Source organism: Sarcophilus harrisii, chromosome 2 (assembly GCF_902635505.1).
Source record: "Sarcophilus harrisii chromosome 2, mSarHar1.11, whole genome shotgun sequence".
Lineage (NCBI taxonomy): Eukaryota > Metazoa > Chordata > Mammalia > Dasyuromorphia > Dasyuridae > Sarcophilus > Sarcophilus harrisii.
The window spans coordinates 237,030,721-237,051,284 of NC_045427.1; the positions used below are offsets into that span (position 1 = coordinate 237,030,721).

Genomic DNA, 20,564 nt, shown 5'->3' on the forward strand with positions numbered 1-20,564 from the left:
TAAAAGCCTCTCACAGTGTAGACATGAAATAAATGGAGAGGGCAAAGAAGAGGGGGGAGGGAAAAGGAGAGAGGAAAAAAAGGAGAGGGAGGAGGGAGAAATATCCCCAATAAATCTGAATATTCCAACATGCAGGGAGGTACTGCAACATTTTAAGGATAATTCTTTGCTTTGTTCTGTGATGGGGATTCTATAGAAACTAAGTATTTCTGGAGGCAGCAGCATCATCATCTGTGTAAGAGTATGGTGGAAAACCAGATTCCACCACCCATTTATTGTATCCATAATGTTGAACTGATAGCGGAAATGGGCTGCTTTGCTATTCTGACCCTGTGCCAGCTTTATTTTGGTGACAATAAGAGGATCTTCAGCTTAGCATTAATTTTGACTAATTATTCCCCTTCTGACAAGTCTTTTATTTTCTGCTGCTCCCTCTGACTCCAGCAATAAAAAATGAGTTATAAAGACAACAGTAATGTGTCTTAATATTGCCAGTCTTCCTGCAATCGACATAAACATTCCATGTCTGGGTCTTGGATGCTTTTCCTAAAACAGTCAGTGAATATGTGTGGGGGTGGGTGAACATTATATGCTTGGCTCCTATTAGCAATATTATCCAGGGGGAAGTCTCATTTGTTATTCAGGATGAAAGCATTCTGGCCCTGATCATCTGATTTTGAGACTCAGTCTCCAGGCTGCACAAGAGAAGGCTGGCAAGTAGATGTGAAGCTACATTAGACACTCCCCTCTGCATGAGGTTGTAAGCAGAACAGGGTTTTCACTAGCAGGCGGTAGTACGGTGGAGGGATTGAGCTGTCAGTCAGCAGCAGGGAAATCTCTTACAGGTTTTCCTCCTAACCAGATTATCTTTTGCTGGAATATATCTGTGGTGACTGAGGGGAAAAAAGCAAACAAGCCAGGACTAAGTCTTGCTGCCATTGTGGAGTTAATTGTTTTTCAACAAAGAAGAGTTCTTAAATATATATACTATTTATTGTAATGTTTATTACTGAATGAGGTGGGTGTTGACTGGGGATGTTTTGAGCCTGTAGAATATGAAGATGAAGATGAAGAAGATCTATAAATTTCTTGAAAGGACTAAAATGTTAGCCTTCTAAACCACCAAACTTTCCTGAGGTACCGAGAGAGAAGTTTGTCTAGATTTAGTCAAGGAAGAACCACCAAAAATATAGCTTATTTGTTTTTTATCCTCTTCCTGCTTTTTGGAAGGCAATTTTTGGAGGCAAGAGATCCACTTTGCTACCACAAATCCTGTGTGGATAACTCAGGGAGGCACTATGGTACAAAACGTAATTTTGGTGTTTTTCCGCAGACGACTGAGCCAAAGACCTGCTGTGGAGGAACTAGAAAGAAGAAATATCCTGAAACGTGAGTAGCTGTTGATTCCTCCAGAGAGAAATCATGTGTGTGTGTGTGTGTGTGTGTGTGTGTGTGTGTGTATGTGTGTGCATGCATGTGTGTATGCGTATGTGCATGGATATGTGCATGGATGTGTATGTGTATGTTAAGACTACTGAATGAATCTGTCTTACTAGACTTCCCTGTGCAGAGATTCCAGTTTTCTTCTTTTCAAAGATGAATATTCTACCAATATGTATGGTACTTAGTATTTCTAGTGTGATTTGAGAAACTTAGGTGTTTATGTGAAATCATTTGGGAAGAAAATGTGGAAAGACCTTTTAAATTCCATTGAAAGAAAAATAAAATTTTTTTTATTATTCTTGGAGATTTTTATTGCAGCTGTACTTTAGAAAAGTTAGTTAATGAATCTTTCCAAAAGAGTAGAAGAACTACCATCAGATTGGCTTACAGGACAATAATTTTAAAAACAATTTTCTAGGCAATTATTCAGGACTTTCTGAATTTTCTAATGTCCACAGAAATTTTAGATGACAATAAGGGAAGTGTTAACAGGTATTGCAAATAAGAAAAGGAGAGCAACACTTGCACTCACTTAAACCTGGAGGTTACAAGACTTTTGAAGTTCAAGGAATAGGAAAATGAATTATAATATTGATGACTTCCCAGGGCTTTAGGTTTTTCCAAGAACTTTTTTACTGTTATCCAAACACTTCTCTGATTATGCCCACATGGTCATATAGAATGTGAATGAATAAAGGATATATGAATAGGGATATATATATATATTTGTCCCTCAAATTCATAACTCAAAAGCAGGTCAAATCCCTATAGAGTCCACTAATTATGTCTGATAATAAAAATCTTCCCAATATTTTAATCAGACAATTCTCTATACATCATCCAGGCAGTAGAGTTTATTTTTCTCTCATATAAGCATAACAAAGTCATTGGCCACAAAGAGAAAGGTCCTCAGAGCTTGAATTTTAGAAGTGTATCATTTCCTTTTTTTGTATGTGCATGTGAGGATATTCTCTAAAGTTTATATTTTATTGCTGGGATGGTCTTTTCTGGAATAGACTTGATGTTGAATACTTTCATTAACAAGTTGACCAAGAAGTGTTTTAGTAACCTGTTTATGATTCATTCCTCAAAACTTGTATCCTTTGATATTTTTGTATCCCTTGATGATTCCTCTTCTTACTATTCATATGTAGCATTTAAGAACTAAACATTTTGGTGTTTATAATTAAGCTTAAAAAATTTTGAGCTACAGAATGTTTGAGCTGGAAAAAAAAGGGTTGTCAGAGTAGTGTGAAGAAAGCCCTAAGGAATTAATGCTTTCCCTTTTGTCAACTCAAGTAGCTGACAGGATGAAAAAAAAAAAACTACATTCTTGCCATTGATTATGCAGAAGAGGCAGAGAGTGGAAACTGTCAGTTATATCATTTGTTTAAAAATATGATTTAGTTCTCTAAGCACACTTATCCATAAAACTCATTATAAATACAGGTCTAAGAGATTCATGACTTATATGGGAAAAGCAGTTGACATAATCCAAGGTCCATAGGCCAAGAAGCATATTTCCATTGTAAGGTTCTGACATCTTTCTCACTACTGTGAGTAGTGGAGTTAGTACTTTTTAAAAAGCACAGTGCTTATAATTGTGTTCTTGTAAATGCTAGTCTTAAATATAGCCACAGAGCCAGATCAACTGAATACACAGTATTCATAGGAACTGCATGCTTCCTCCCTGTTCAAAGAAATAGTAAAATAATGGATTTCCTCTTCTGTGACCATGGAAATCTAGCTACAGATAGTGACTTCTCTCCATTGTCTTCACATACAGTAGTCCTTAGCTCTGAAGCATTCTGAAGAACCAAGAGTAGGAGTTGCTGAAAATTCCACTACTAGAGATTTTTCTTTTTTTTCCCCTCCTTTTGTGTGGGTGTGAAATGAGATACCATATATGGTTTTAGCCCTGTTGAGAAGCACTTTCTTTCCTGATGCATCAGGTAGCCAGCTCTCCAGAGGACTTTCCTTGCAATACATTTTATTTTCTGACATGTAGATGATTTTTTAGGATCATCTATCTGTCTGATCCCCTCCATGTACAGGGGACACATGCTGATAATGCTTCCCATTTCTGTAGTACTCTAAAGTTTACAAAGAGATTTCTTTACAATAACACTATGAGGTAGCACAAGGATTATCTCCTTTTTACAGACAAGGAAACAGTGTTGAAAAGGGAGGACTTGTCATAAAGGAAATAAATGCTAGAACTGAAATTTAAGTCCAGATTCTCATGCAGCAAGTCTGCTAATTTTCCTATTATACTAGCTCATCATGTAAACTATGTCCCAAGTCTTATTTGTATGTGAGGGAAGTACAAGCATAATCACTGATAAATACTCTGTTGGAACCAATAGTACATTAATAAAATATCAAAGAAGATAATGGGGCAGGGAAAAATTAATTCTGCCAAAGCTTGCTTTTTAAAAAATGCTAGCAGGGAGAAGCTCCACTGTAGAGTTTCTTCAAAAGAATTCATAATTGCAAGCTTGTGTTCATGTGATGTGTGCAATGACCTGGCCTGTGAAGATCAAATGAATCTGATTTCACTTAATTACTCTCAGGTAATGTTAGACATGTCCATGAAGAACCCTGAAGTGCTCCCCAATAGCAAAAGATTCATTTTGTTACAATATCACAAACCTTTGTAGAAGGTTTCAGGATGAAATTTTACCAAGTCCCAATTTTAGTATCACTTTTTTTAACAAGCAGACTGAAAAATGTGTGACTACTTTCTATCCATCACACAAAATCATTTTAAGCTCATCAAAGATTGTGCAGTTTATCTGATCAATACAGTGATTCACAACAATTCTAGAGGACTTGTCATGAAAAATGCTATACATCTCCAGAGAGAGACAGAGATCTGATGAGCTCGAGTACAAATTGAAGCATATTTTTTTTTTCCTCTCTCTTCCTCAGCCCCCAACTTCTTGTATAATAGGCATTATATTTCTTTACCTTTATATGTGTTGGGGAGGAGACTGAAGGAGTAAGAGAATTTGGAATTAAAAATTAAAATACCCCCCAAAAGAGATTTTTTTTAAAGAATTAATGACATAGCAAATTCCTATTTTCATTTGAAAGCAATTCTAAAACACTCGGTATTCAAAGATAGATCTTTAGAGGAGGATTACACTGAGGCATGTAAACCACAAAGCTTATTTTGGAAAACAATTTCTATGTGCTGCTAAAGGAAATCCTGCTGATTTAGAGAATTGCTAGAGGCTCCATATCTCTTTTTCTAGGTCTCAAGCTATATTCAATTCGTGAGCATGGATCTTTATTTAGTAACCAATAGTATCAGAAATAGAAAATCCATTATCTCATATCCCAGGGCAAGGCATACATTTTACACATATTATAGCTCTCTAGTCTATTTTTAGCTTCTGTGTACAGGAGTGATCATGGTTTGAATGTTAACTAGTCACAACTCTCAAAGCAAAGCCAGTTTAGGTCTAGGATTTCGATTTTGTTTTGTTTTAAGACAACTGTGACAAAAATGCCAAGGTTTCAGTAGTGGAAGCAATTTTGTCTGTGTTTATCCTTAAAATGTAACTTGAAAATAAAAATTCTAAGAAAGCCCCATTCCCTCTGAAATCCTATTATTTTCAAGTTGCAGCTTAAAAATAAAAAATTTTTAAAGCAATAAATAGGTACTGGTCAAATTGTAAAATATGTATATTGTACCTGATTTTCTTAAGAAGAAGAAGAATTCTGTAGTTCTTTCAGATTTGGATGAAGGGACAGATCACAGATTTTGAACTTGATATGGGATCTTTGACATCATCCAGTCTAAATTCTCACTTTATAAATAAGGAAAGTGAATCCTAGTGAGGTCATAAAAATAGTAAGTAGCAGAGTTGGACATTGAATTCAGATCCTTTGATAACAGATCGTTCACTCTTCCTAATCTGGACTGGGACTCAGGAGACCTGGGTCTTAGGATACTCCAGTCTTTTAATGGATAAGGAAACTAAAAGTCACAAAAAGTAAGTTATTTAATTAAGACCACACAAGTATTAAGTAGTGGGCCTAGGTGTGAAATCAAAAGTCTTCTCTATCAGTCAATAAATTAAGCACCTAATATGTGCCATGTTCTTTTTCAATCATATCTGACTCTTCATGACCTCATTTGAGGATTTCTTTACAAAGATACATAGAGTGGTTTGCTATTACCTTCTCCAGTTCCTTTTAGAGATAGGGAAACTGAGGTAAACAGGATTAAGTGATTTTCTCTGGATCACAAGGCTCTAGGCTAGATTTGAATTTTAAGAGATGAATCTTCTTGACTTGAGGCTATTTACTGAATTTTCCCCTGTACTTAGCTCAATATTTTTGCTACCACTGCACATTCCCTCCCCTTTCTAACTCTACAGCTCGCTAAGTATGGAAGTCTTGGACAATTTTCCTTTCCTCTGAGACTCAGTTTCCTCATCTGAACTATGATTTCTCAGATCCCTCCCAGCTTTAAAAAGCTATGATTCTATAAAGTGTGTTGAGGATGAAGCTGGTTCAACTGACAGCAGCAATGAGCACTCTGTGGAGAGGGATTGTTGAAGGTTCTGGCACTGTCCTTAACACTTAAAGCAAAAATTCCTTTAGAAAGACCCAAGAATGGCAGCATACACCAATATTCTGTGATATTCCAACTTGTAGTGTGATGTTCAGCAGGAAGTTTGGCTGTCCTGGAAGCAACTGTTTTTGTTTTTTTTTAATGAAAATTTTTTTTATCTTTCTTTGTATCTTCCACAGAAAGGAATGATCAGACAGAGCAGGAGGAAAGACGGGAAATCAAACAGCGATTGACCAGAAAGGTAATCAAAACCTATCCTACTTTATTTCTTTAGGAAAATACAGTACCAAGTTAATTGAAGATAGGGCAGAAGTTTCTGACCCTGTTGTTAATTCATACAGAAGATTATATATATATATATATATAGGTCTCTGTGACCTTGATGGGGAAACAGTGTAAAGTATGATATCAGCTATATTGAAAGAATTTGGCTATCTCTGAAAATCCACTCCTTAGAGCACTACAGAAATAATACCTACTACTTTGCTCCTGGGGCCAGAGCTCCCCTGGACCACAGCTTTGTTCACACATTAATTCTACTTGTTAACTTCTCAAAAAGGAGCAAATTGAAATCTAATGTTTTCAAGATCTATCTTTAAAAACGTCAGACCTATTCGCAGATAAGTTAAAAACCAAAACATTGTTTTGAATATGGAAGGGCATAACTGTAGTACAGAGCTCATTTTAATTGATTTAGAAACTTCTATGGTTATGCAATGTATAAATAACAACATTAAGGATAATAACTCACAATTGTTTTGTACTTTAAGATTGGCAAAGTGTTTTTGAGCCTCCTCAAAAATCCTGTGAAGTGAATACTTTACCAATGTTTCAAATTAGGAGACTGAGGCTTAGAGCTTAACTCAGCTAGGGTCACACAGCTATTAAATGTCTGAAAGAAGATCCCAATCTAGCTCTTCCTAACTCTAAATCCAGCTCTCAATCAGCAGGCACCTAGTAAAGTGTCTGCCAAGCACTGTGTCAATTATTGGGGGTATAAAGACTAAAATGTAATGGTCTATCCCTAAGGAATTTATGTTCTTTATGGAGAGCCACCATGTACATATAGAAGTGGGGGCAATATAAACATGTTGCCTCTCTATGATTTTCCTGGTGATAGTGTTCTTAAGTTTGAGAGGTTAACAGGGAAACTTTGCTCCACCTGTTTCAGAAGGGTTAAAATTGAGAGGGATATGCTATGAGCTTAGTATACTATTAAATTTTGAAACTACAAAGATTAGAAATGTTAAATTCAGTGCTGCTTCACACTCCACCCCCAACTGAAACACAATCATAAAGTGCTCGTCTGTTTGAAATTAATGGATCAGACATAGCTAGATGGCATAGTAGATAAAGTACGTATTCTGGAATTAAGAGGACCCTCAATTTATATCCAGTGTCACACACTTAACACTTCCTATTTGTGTGACTTAACCATAATTGAGCAAGTCATCCCTAATTGCCCACAAAAAAAGGAAGAAAAAGAATGAAATTAATGGGTCATACTATATGTTTTGGACTTAAATTATTAAATATACAATACATTTATGACCATGGGAAAAAAATTTCTCAGAGTGGTACTTATTCTTTGGGAAGTAACCTTTTCAATAGAGTGGTACTTATTCCTTGGAAAGTAACCTTTTCTGCCACATATTCAAAATGTCTATGAGTGTGGCGTTTAGTATTTGGCAACTATTTCATGGGTTGCTCAAACCCAGAAGCCCCTGGTAATACAGTTATACAGATTCTACTGCCTCTGGTAATGCAGTTACACAGATTCTAGTGCCTGTTTCATGCTCAAAGCTGCTTCCACTAGTAGAACTAGGCAAGACTCATGTTCTCTTTGCTGAGTTTTGGAAACCTCCTTGAGGGCTTCATTCTGTCATGGAAGTGATCCTACATTCTCTTTTTAAAGATATTTTCATCCCTTAAACCTTCTAAATGGGAAATCATTTAATTTTAAGTTCTTGTTTTCATTTTCCATGAAATTTAGGCATATTGATGGTAACAAAATCTTGCTCAGAATAGTTTCTGAAAAATAAATTAACTGGTCTTTTATTATTTATTGATTTTTGCTTCATTTATTTATTTTAGCTGAATCAGAGACCCACAGTTGATGAACTACGAGACAGAAAAATTTTGATCCGATTCAGTGATTATGTGGAAGTAGCAAAAGCACAGGACTATGACAGACGAGCAGACAAGCCTTGGACAAGATTATCAGCTGCAGATAAGGTACAGGAAAACCTTTCAGAATTGATTGTAAGTAGGGCAATATCTTGCAATCTGCAAGTCAGAACTGAACATGGGATTCTGCCATTTAGATCTGGAAAGTAATTTTAGAATTCATGGGATCATAGCATGAGAGTTAAAAACAAAGCCCAAGAGGCCATTCTAATTCATCCTTCCTCATTTTATGGACAAGAATAGCAATGTCCATTTAGATTAAGGGACTTGCTCAAAGTCACCCAGTTAGTAAAGAACATTTAGGATTTTAACACAGGAAGGCCCAAGGTCACCTGGAAAGTAAATGACTTAGTGCAGTCCCATTTTACAGATGAGGAACCTGAGGCTCAGAGAAGTTAAATGACTTTTCCAGAGTTACCCAAGTAGTAAGAAGCAGTCAGGATTTTAACCCAAGACCTTTCGCTCTAATCCTAATTCTTTTCACCATACTATAACAGTAATATAAAGTTTCTCTATGTCTTCATTGTGTTAATATCTCCCATCCAACCCATATGCTATGTCATCTTACCCTTACTCCAGTATTATCTATTCTTCCTTATGATTAAAGATTCTGTAAATTTTTTACTTTAACACTTCCCAAAATCCCTGATTTCTTTAATATTGTTTGTTTTCTAATACGTATCAGTACCTACTTGATATAGACCAGGGGATCTCAAACTTCTTAAATAGGGGGCCAGTTCACTGTCCATCAGACTTCTGGAGGGCCAGACTATAGTAAAAACAAAAACTTTGTTTTGTGGGCCTTTAAATAAAGAAACTCATAGCCCTGGGTGAGGGGGATAAAAGTCCTCAGCTGCTGCATCTGGCCAGTGGCCATAGTTTGAGGACCCCTATTAAGTAGACCATCTCATGAATTGCTCTTGCAAAATACACATAACAATAAATCATCTGCTAACCAAATTTCAGAGGTGATAGATACATATCATTCATATCACTGACTTGGAGACTCAAATCTCTTCCAGTGTAGAAGGCTAAGTGAGGTTTTGTGCTCTACTGGCATATCCTTTGGGAATCCAAAGCTATCTCTACTTCATGATAAAACTTGGAAAGAGAACTTGGTTAGAGGAAATGTGCTTCTCTCTCTCTCTCTTTCTCTCTCTCTCTCTCTCTCTCTCTCTCTCTCTCTCTCTCTCTCACACACACACACACACACACACACACACACACACATGCAGCAGCCTTTCATTTGGAAGGGAGAGTAGGAGAGAAAATAGACTGATGATTTCCTTTATGCTATCATCAAATAAAATATATTCTTTTGAGAACTGCAAGGGAGAAATCCCTCCTTCTTCTACTCCTTTGAAATAGAAACTACTTTACCCTATAGTTGGGGTGTAGGGCAGGAATATACTGGCAATTGTTTTAATCAGTTCTTCAAAATCCCACGACAGATTTTAAAGTTTAATATGCATTATTAACATTTTCTCTGTCACTTCCTTAAGTCTAGAAATCAACTAAACAATAAACCAATCCCTAATTTGTAGTATTTGCTGATTTCTAAGATCAAATGTTCATATTGAGTTTTACTAATTGGCTCTCTTAAGTCCATATAAGCTCCTTTGTAGGGCTTCCTGAATGTTAAACAATGGACAGAAATAAAAATATGTATTCTATAGGAGTGTATAACAAAGATCAAAGACATACCATCAGAGAAGAATATCAGAAAAGAAAACTCTTTTCTGATATCCATGAAAGTGAAAAATAATGTAACGTTATAATGTTATATATATATATATATAAAAGAGGACACAAAAAGGGTAAGTCTGTATGAAACCATGAATTTCAATTTCAAACTGCTTGCCTTCTTAAAGTGTATAATTTTATATATTACTTTCAAAACTGCTCTATTTGTGTTTCCTTATGAACTTCTTTTTGTTCTCTTTTGTACATTAAAAAACTGTTTAATTTGACCTCTTTTGGGGAAAGGAGTATCATTATTTCTAGGCCACATTCTCCAACTCTCCTACTGCTCCATTATCCAAGAGAAAGAAAAAAAAAACTCTGTAAAAACAAACAAAATAAAGCAAAATGAATTCAAATAGCAGTCCTGTTCCACAAAGTATCTATCTAAACCTTCTGTCCGTAATTTCTCTGTCAGATATAACATATTTCAGAATCAAAGGTCCTTTGGAGACATGGTTGGTCTTTTCTTTGATCAGAAATTAATCTCTCAGTTGTTTCCTTTACATGTTAGCCTTGTATAAATAAGTTTTCCTAGTTCTAGTCATTTCACTCTGCATCAATTCTTATTACTCAGAATTCTCTGCAATGTTCACTTTCATGATTACATGGAACACAATGATATTCTAGTATACCTGTATGCACCAATTCATGTAAGCCATTCTCTGAATGTCTTAAGAGGCTATTTAAGATGCCACCTTAGATTCTAGTTCTTTTCTCCTCTTTTTGTTTCCCTATTGAGCATGATATATTTTAATAATTACATTCATTAATGACCATGAGTTGCAGCAATACTAATTAAGATAGGAACTAAAAAGTATAAATAATCTTTTAAATAAATGAGCTAATTGTTCTATCCTACTAGATCTTATTCATTTGCATAGCCTTTCAGCACATAATTGTTGAATTAATAAATATTTGTAGATATACAGATATCTGTTTTAATATAGAACATTAATAGAATTACTGTTAGAAACTTTAGTCATTATCCATCACAAATGAGTTCTTCAGAGTCATGCAGAGCAGTAATTTAGGATGACTCTTGCAGTAACTTTGAATAAGACCTCTTAAATGTGAGAAAATATTGGACTCTCCTGCAGATTCCTCTGCTCCTTTTCTTTCTACTAGAGCTAATGGCTATTTTGGACCTCTGGGTCCTTCTCTCATGTTCTTTCCTCAGAATAAAGGTCTTGGGACTGCTGAAGGCATCCCCTTGAACTGAGCAGGGAAAGAAATGAATGAAACAATGAACAACTTACAATGGGGTCAACAAGTAATAAGGATTTAAGAGTACTCAGTCAGGAAGAAGAAAGCCTGTGACCTTGTCCTGCTACTGCCACTAAATAGTTAATGTAACATTGGGCAAGTCCTTCAGTTTCTTCCTCTGTGAAATGAGAGTTGAGTTTAAGTAACCTAAAGTCCTTTCCTGCTCTAGAAACACTGATTTTGAAAGAAAATATCTCTGGATTCTCAACTGATATTTTGTATGTCTGTTAACTCATCTTTTTGATGTGTTTCAATCTGTCAGTTTATTTAATAAAAATAATGTCCTATTTTGAATTTCTAGGCAGCGATTCGTAAAGAACTAAATGAATACAAAAGCAATGAAATGGAGGTACATGCATCAAGCAAGCATTTGACAAGGTCAGAGTTGTTGGTTTGTATTGTTATCAACATGGTTCAATATGACATTAAAATTTTTTTTCTGAATCTGCAAATTGAAGAGCCATGAGGGAGTAAACGATTCTGCTAAGGCAGCTTTAGTTGAGACAAAATTAGCATTTTTGTAGAGAACTGGGTTTAAATATACATCTGTTGAATAGTCTGGACCTGAGTTATGCTAAATTTAAAAGAGTTTTCACTTGAAAAGACCTTAAGGTAAAATACAGAAAAATAAGAAAATATTGGTCACCAGCTCCTAAATTTAAAACAGTTTTCACTTGAAAAGACCTTAAGGTCAAATGTAGGAAAATAAGAAAATATTGATCACTAGTTTGATATTAATACAATTGTATATCATTGTCTTTTGATTCCAAATAACATTTCAATTATTATAAACAATTTACAATTTACTTGAAGTCAGTCTAAGAAAGTTCATTATTTCTAAAATGGTATCTATAAATTTTAATTTAAAATATTACTGATATGTAGAAAATATAACTTCTTAACAGATCTTTCTACATCTTTCTACATCTTCCCCATTCTCCTCCCCTGCTATTGTTATCATCATGTCATTCTTTTGCTCAGAAATCTCCAGAGCCCAAATTCTTTTGACTGGCATTTTAGACCCATCATCACTTTGTGCTTCTGTATCTCTATAGTCTTATCTAAGCCCATTTCACAGTCAGTGTTCTAGCTAAACAAACACTGTACACATAGCATTTGCTATGCTTAGAATGCCCTTTCCTCTCTCTGGTTCCCTCTTTTAAACTTAAATTCTCTCTTTCTTGTGGCCCTTTCCAACTCTTGGTTAGTAGCATTTCTCCTTAAATATAGCATTGTGTTTTGCCCCTCCACTTTTCATCTACTTTCTAGAATAAAGTATGCTGTAGTTATTTGTGTTTACACTTTATTCCCAAGAAAAGGGCAGTGATGATGTGTCTTATCTAAATTTTGTATTTCCCTTGTACTTTATAGGTTGTAATACCTTAGTATTTCTTGGATGAATGAATATTGCAAAATCCTGATAAGAACGTTATATTTCCTTTTCCTTCTAGATTCCACAGGCCATAGAGATTTTCTTCTGAGAAGAATTTGTCAATTTTTGATACCACCACTGATCTTTCATCAGGGAACTTCCCCGAAGTTCTGCTCACGATAACCTGATGTTTATGTGAGCCACGCAGGACTGCACAGGTGAACTCTGCCACACTTACCTACCTACAAGAGGAGTCACTGGAGGGTGTTTCACTCTTTGATGTCTAAAGAGTGGTGACCTATGGGGGTGGGAAGATCGGCTGAGGAAAAAGACTGGAGTTAGAAATACCAGAAGAAAACTGCTGTTCTCCTTTAATACTTGTTCAAACTTTACTGCAACATAGCAGGGAAGAGGAGATGCCGTGCATGCACAGGCTTTACCATCCCAAGGCCTCTGACATCAAGGACGTATGACGCACTGTCATTCAGTATTACGTTGACAAGACATTTTTATTCTTATCACGATTAGTTTGTAAACACTTAAGTTTATGTTATACAAGATGATTTAATGTATTATAATTTTCTTTTTTTATATAACGTCTAACAAGAACACAGCTGCAACATTTTGATTCCTGTTAATTTGTTCTTTAATTAAATGACTACTTATTGCAGGAAATGAACACAGATTTTACATTTTCTTGGGGTTGGACCAGAGAAGAGAGTAGTAAAATTAGTCACACCCTACTATTCAGTCATCAAAATTTAAGAGTCTAAAATCATGAAAGAGGAGAGCCATTAGATGTATTTGTGTCCAGGTGTTTTGGATTATTTGAGGATTTTTTTTTGGCTTTCTTATAAGTAAGCTCTTGAACTATAAACCGGATTCTGTAAATAGCTCTCATTAATTCATGAGGTGAACAAATGCATTGAAAATTTCAATTAACCAAGTAATAAGTAATGACATTAGAAAATTCCAATAAGAAGTAACTTTAAAATTTTATTTGGAGACTATTTGCAGAGTTAGCCAAACTCTTCACCACATTTTAATACCAGGCAATTGTCACACACATAAACAAAAACCTGACTTGAATGAAAAATGAGGGTAGAAACTATACTTGAAATTTTGCTATTTATCAGATCTTAAAGAAAAAGGGTCAAAATGAATAAGAAATTTTGTATTTGAAATGTGAAAAGCATTATTCTTAGGTGTGTCAAATAGGATATAAAACCTTGCTTCATTGATGATAACTTTAAAAACCAGCATAGAGGTATACGATATTTAGCAGAAAGACAGCTGAGTTTGGAGTCAGGAGCTCTGGGTTCAGATTTCTGCTCTCTCATTTACCTGTGTGACTTTGAGCTATACTAATTCTCAAAATTTCTCCCACCTCTATATTAATGAATCCATGATTTTATGACCTTGCCACATGTTTATCTTTTTTCTTCCGTTTTCTTCTATTTTCTTTCTCTCTTTCTAATTGCCTTAAACCTGTCAGTGATACTTGTGATTGTTTGCAGACTTTGGTAGTGGCATTCAAGTCAAAAAATTGCTAGCTACTTCCTTTCCCTGCCAAATTGGCACATTATTATGACATCTGTTAGCCTGTGTTGAAAACAGAAGCAACCACAATTCTGCTAGATTCATACCTGGGTACTGTTTTATTTATAATAATAGTAAAATAAGAATATAAAGAAGGCTAAGATTGATATTTATATTCATGTGGGAGCTCCTTCCAATGACATTGATGGAAACTCATCTGTGTCTTACTGTAGTTTTCATGAGCTGTGAATGGCCAAAAAATAATCATCATCATCTGGTGACTAGAATTTTGTATTCTGGTGGCACCAGACCCATCAACAAAAACATCACAGTTGAACCTGTACTCAGAACGATTTCCAACTCTGGAGAACTACCCAGGAGAGTTTGTGTTCTGCTTGCTGAGCTTTTGAGAACCATCTGGATCACCTTTATTACCAGGATGAGGTATAAGAATATAAATTTAACAGAAAACAAGATACAACCTAAATTTAAATTAACTTGACATTAAAATGTTATATTTTATTTCCAAAAAAAAGTCAACTTTGAAAATGATTCCATTTGACCTTCAGTACATTAGATAAAGGAAACAATTTAGTGTTTGCCCAGCAGTCATAGTATGTATTTGTTGTTGTTTTAATATATTCTTTTATCCATGTAATGGATGTGATGATGCGGCAGAGGTAGTAGCCTAGATTTCAAGTGAGGAGGCACAATAATGGACAAGGACTCATTGTTCAGGTCTTGAACCTAGATAAACCTCCCAAACTTGGCATTCAAGTCTTAACTGATAGTGAAGATTTGGATATGTGTAGGGTAGCTTTTCCCTTCTTTTTCAATTAAGTTGTAAATACTATGCTAGTATTAGCATTCAAAACTTCCATTCTACTTAACATTATTTAATATCTCTTATTACCTACTATATTCAACTTAAATTTGATTTACTAGTTAATAGTGCATATCATTATGAGGCAAATTTGTGTTTCATACTCATCCTAAGTAAAAGGTACAAAAGTTAGAAGACTGGAACATGGCTGGCACTCAGCAAAACTGTGAATTAATTAAATATTTGAATGTCTTCTATATACACTGTGAGGTGTATACGAGAAACCATTGACAAATAACCTCAAGGAACTTAGAATAAAAACAGTTAAAGATCTCTGGAGTTTGTAAACTCTCTTTTGCTGTAAAATGAAGGAGTTGGAGTAGGTGATTTCCGAGCTTCTTTGATTCTATGAAATAGCAAATAACTGTCTACTGAATTGTAGTTCTGGCTATAGATATTAAAGTAATTCAAAGAGGATTCAAAAAGGATGAAATAACAAGAAAGACTGCACAAAAGAGGTGAGACTTGAGTTAAGTCTGACAGGTTGGGTAATAAGTATCCTGGTGATTATAGTTGACATTTATATAGGATTTTAAGGCTTTGAAAATATTTTACACCTGTGATGTCATTTGATTCTCCCAACAGTCCTGAGAAGTACATGCTTTTGTTGTTGTTTCCCATTTTACAGATAGGGAAACTAAGCTATGGAAGTTAAGTGACTTAGTCACATTGCTAAGTGTCAGAGGAAGGTTGAAATTCAGGTCTTCATTATTTCCATGTCAGTGCTCTTTCCAATAAATCATGCTTCTCAATAGGATCAGATAACCTTTTCCGTATGTCATGAATCTTTCTGACAGTGGTGAAAGTGAAGCATTTGGACTCTTTATCAGAATCCTTTTAAAATACATAGATATGTATTTCTATAAATAGAAGAGCCAAAATGTTGAAATATAGTTAGAAAAATATATAATATACCTTTTAAATCAAATTCATGGAGCCTAAGTTAAGAACCTCTGCTAAGGAGAATAGAAATTAGAGCAGTAATTAAGTATTTACTATGTTTAAATATTATGTGCTGAGTGCTGAGAATATAAATATAAGCAAAAAAGAAAGTCTTTACCCTTAAAGAACTTACATACTAATCGGGAAAGACACATAAAAAGAAAGCTGAAAATTTTTTGGAGACAAAATTCAGGGCTGTGTAAAGAATAATGAAATGACCGGTTTAAGGAAAGCAGAGCGTACATAGTATTGAGTTGTGGGAAATAAAGCTGAATAATAGATAGGATCTATTAGTACTATGCTGGATAATCAAGATAAGAAAATAGTGTAGGGCCAAAGATATTAGTTTTAGAAAAGTGTAGTGCTAGTCAAGAAATAGTAATAAATGTGATAAGACCTATAGTAGGTCTTAGTAGGAATGGAGAAAAAAAGATCAGATCAGAGAAATTTTGAAGGAAGGACAACAGTGAAGAGAGGAAAGGTCAATGGTTAAGAATGGTTCCAAGATTTCTAGCCTGTGAGATTAAAAAGGAAAATGTTACTACTGAAAAAAATGAGCTAGCTGGGAACAGGAACCTGTAAGGGAAAGGAAAGTTAGGAAGTGACAGCAATATCATGGCACCCGAGCTATGTAAGAATAATAAATAAGAAACTGAAGGCCTGAAAAAAACCAGTATAAATATGCAGGTTTTTAAATTTTCCACATATAAATGATATTTATAGTTAGGGGTCAAATAGCGAAAGGGCAAAAGACAGAAGATTCATCCAACATGAGAAGATTGTCTTTCTTCATAGTTCTTAGGAACCAATGCATTGTTCCTTTGTTGTTGTTTTTTTCTGCAGGGCTTCCATCTGATTTCCAGAAAGGGTGCTATCTAAAAACAGCTACATATGGAATGAAAATGAACTTATACCTCCCTGGGTAATTTTTTAGATTCAAAGGTAAAAATGCAAGAGAATGAATCCCTTCTGGTAGAATTTTGGACCTGTGCCCTAGAAATATTGGGCAGAGGGCCATCTACAATCTGAAAAGCCATTTAGCCTTATCCAAGAATCCCTGTCTCTCTAATTCTGCCAAAATAAATTTCCATTCTTCTAAATACAGACTTATTAGATTCCATATAACTTAGGAGAAAGATAAGTTTAATAAAAAATTTTGTCATGTTAAGATAATTAGTTCATGATTTATACTTATTTGAAAATAACAAAGATTAAAAACCAGCACTAATAATCAAAATCAATTAAGTTAGCTTTATAATTTACCAATGAGGCTAGACCTAAGAGCAGGTGGAGAGTATCACTTATGCAATTCTATGTGAAAAAAGCTGGGGAGTTTTCTTGGAAAGACATGACAACATTTAATGGAAGTTCCCTGGAGAGGGACTAGAGTATTGCAGACATTCTATAACTGGTTCCAGTTGCTAACTATATAGTGGATGACAGTCTCTTTGATTGGATGTGATTGTGGAACCAGAAATAGATCCCCAGAAGTAGGGACGACTTAAAAAGACCTTTGTCAGCCTCATCTTCTTCCTTCTTGATTGGACCTTTTAAAATTCTCTGATAATTTTCAGTGAGAGATAATATTGTAAGGAAGAGGCCTCTTGCCCCTGTTCCCTCCAAGGCTGACATGTAGCTTTGTGAATATGATATTGGTTCTTTCATTTTTGGTGAAGTTGAATGCTACAATCTTGTGAGTTTCTCACTATATGCTCAGAGAGCCAGGGCTCATTGACCAGACCCCTATTATAAAACCATAGTATCTTTCATTAGATAATTGATCACATTTGGCAGTTCCTTTAAAAAATAAGAATTATTTTACCTACCAGCTGTTAGTTAATAAGCAAATAGTATTAAAGTGTTTACTTTGTGTCAGGCACTATGCTAAATGTTGAGGAAACAGAAAGGTAATACCTCCGTTCTACTCCCCATCCCCCAAAAACCCAAAACAAAACAATAAAACAAAAACAGTTCCTGCTATTAAAGGTATACATTTTAATGGGGGGAGATAGAATGTAAATATCTAGGCTTCATACAAGATAGATAGATAGATAGATATAATTTATGAATGTAATATGAAAAGGAAAGGCATTAGCATCTGGGAAGACTAAGAAAGGCCTCCTGCAGAAGGTGGAATTTGAGCTGAGTTTTGAAGGAAGACAAAGAAATAGGCTAAGGTGAAGGAACTGAACACTCCAGGCATGAGGAACAGTGAGCGCAAGGGACTGACAAGAACATAGCTTTCTCATTTTGATTCCAGTTAATTTGTTCTTTAATTTTGAAGAGATGGCAGATAGAATGTCCTGTTTGAGTAATGGTAAAACAAACCAGGTTAGCTGGATCATAGAATATATGGAATGGAGGTGGGGAGAAATAAAATGAAGTCCCTGTAAAGATAAGAAGCCAACTTATAAAACTCTTTGAATTCCAAGCAGAGGAATTTATATTTGACCCAGGAAAAATAATAGGGAGTTACAGGAATTCAGTCTGTAGAGAGATGATATGGATAGACATGAATTTTAGAAAAAGGTTCTTGACAACTAACTGAAGTACAGTGGAGGGTGGGGAAAGACTTGAGGCAAGAGAATTGGTGAGAAGTAATATGTGCCCTGGATTTAGAATCAAAGAGCCTGGGCTGGAATTTTGACTCAGCTATTTTGTGATGGTAGGTCTCTTCTAGTTTTAAATTTTAAAATTCTATTAGCTATCATATATCCTCTTGAGTTCTTAATGCTAATTTTGACCTTATTTTCAATATCTAAAATAAGATCCTGATGCTTTGGAGATAAATAATTTCCAATATTTTATTAGATAAGAATTTTATATATTATCAAAATTGACCAGAAATTGTCAATTAGTGAGTGGTGTTCAACATATTTGTGAGAGGTATTCATTTTGTATTAATCATTTTTACTAGGGATTAAAATAACAAGATGTATTTAAATTATTGAAGCAATAACTTGGATCCTCTTAAATAACTTCTAATTCTTGCCATTACCCATGAAATATGTTTTGTTTCAATTTAACAGAAGCAAATCTTTGGTTACACCCATTAAGCTGTTACTAAAATACATGCTGTCAGAAGGAACAGTACATTACACTGACTTCTAAAAAGTACATTTGTTTAAATTACAGGGAATTCAAAATTGAGCTATCCATGAATAACTTTTTTTAGTTGTTGCTTAGTGATTTGGAAAGGAACAAAGCATTGAATGTCACAAGAGGTCCACCTTGTGGAGCAGAGAAGTAATGACCGATATAAATTCAATCTTCACAATGGGAAATAACCTTTGGTCTAGTTGCACACTGTTAAAACAAGAAGACTGGCTGGCCTAAATAATCTTTTTTCATTTTGAATAATACATTTTTTAAAATCAGATCTTTTGAAAATTCAAAGTTAATTTTAATCATCCACATAGTATAATTATATGAGCTATATTATATAAATTATATAATTATAAGGATTAGTCAATAAGCATTTAAGTGCTTAATATGTACCAGGCATTGTGCTAAACACCAAAGACAGTGCCAAATTTACATTCTAATTGGGGAGACAACATGTAAATACCTTACTCACACACACACAAATATATATATACATACACACACACACACTAAGGGAATTTGGAAAGGCTTTCAATAGAAGATGGGATTTGAGCTGAATTATGAAAAAAAAGCCAGGAAAACCAAGAGGTAGAAGTGAGGGACTGGGATTCAAGTAATGCAAAGGTGCAAAAATGGAGTTATGTTTGAGAAGGAGCTTTCATTGCTTTCATTGGCATAGGGAATTTGCTAAAGTGGAAACTTCCTTTACCAATGAAATTCTTTACAACTTATACTGTTAAGAATTGACCTGTACATTTGAGAGGTTAAGTAACTTAACCAGAGACAATAACCACTATGTGTTAGGAAAGTCAGGTATTTATGCATTTGAAGATAGCTCTCTGTTCACTATGCATATTTTCTCTTCTATGGTCTCATAGAAAATATAATGTAATATATATGACAGAAAATGCTAAAAGTAGTTTTACCTGGATTCTAAAAATTAATATCGGAGTTTTTCTATTTTTGACAGTTAATAATTTTAGTGTTTCATAATATAAAATTGATACGAACTGAAGCATGAGTCCATTATTACATATGCCTGTTTTTAAGATGCCCCAATGTTAAAAAGCACTTCACAATCTACCTAGTCACTGGATTTGCCAGTTCTGTGCATTTGCATTGTCCATCCCTTGTGCCTGGAACACATTTTCTCCTTACCTTCACCTCCTTTTTAAGCTTTCTTCAGAATTCAGCAGAAGTATCACTTTCTATAAGAAGACTTTTTGGATCTTTATTAGTTGCTTTCTCTTCCTCACATTAGCTTATATTTTTCTTTCTTCTTGTTTACGTATTATATCTCATAAGAGAATGTATGCTTCTTGATAGCATAGTAGTAGGACCTTGATAAATGTTTGATGAATTTAATTAGATAATACAAGACGTTCTATACGGTCCTAAGCTCTGTGTATTTATATTCAAATTCCAATATTTATTCAGCAATACAATGAACTAAACCCTACAATTAAAAAAACAAAGTTTCTATCTTGAAGAAACTTATAGTC

General features: G+C 34.7%; 1 protein-coding gene across 7 annotated transcripts in view; it reads left to right on the forward strand.

The window, feature by feature from the left end:
• PHACTR3 (phosphatase and actin regulator 3) overlaps window positions 1-17,923 on the forward strand; it is a 262,235-nt gene extending 244,312 nt beyond the window's left edge. For 6 of the 7 annotated variants that reach the window (XM_031951700.1, XM_031951702.1, XM_023494481.2 and 3 more), the window contains 7 exons: window positions 1,334-1,389; window positions 6,208-6,269; window positions 8,123-8,263; window positions 11,523-11,599; window positions 12,673-12,811; window positions 14,366-14,576; window positions 16,801-16,829. In XM_031951700.1, the coding sequence (XP_031807560.1) occupies window positions 1,334-1,389; window positions 6,208-6,269; window positions 8,123-8,263; window positions 11,523-11,599; window positions 12,673-12,688 (352 nt within the window). In that variant the 3' untranslated portion in view covers window positions 12,689-12,811; window positions 14,366-14,576; window positions 16,801-16,829. Of the gene's footprint in view, window positions 1-1,333; window positions 1,390-6,207; window positions 6,270-8,122; window positions 8,264-11,522; window positions 11,600-12,672; window positions 12,812-14,365; window positions 14,577-16,800 lie in introns of all 7 variants that reach the window. The other variant, XM_031951701.1, reaches the window with a different exon arrangement.
• Window positions 17,924-20,564: the final 2,641 nt, after the last annotated feature.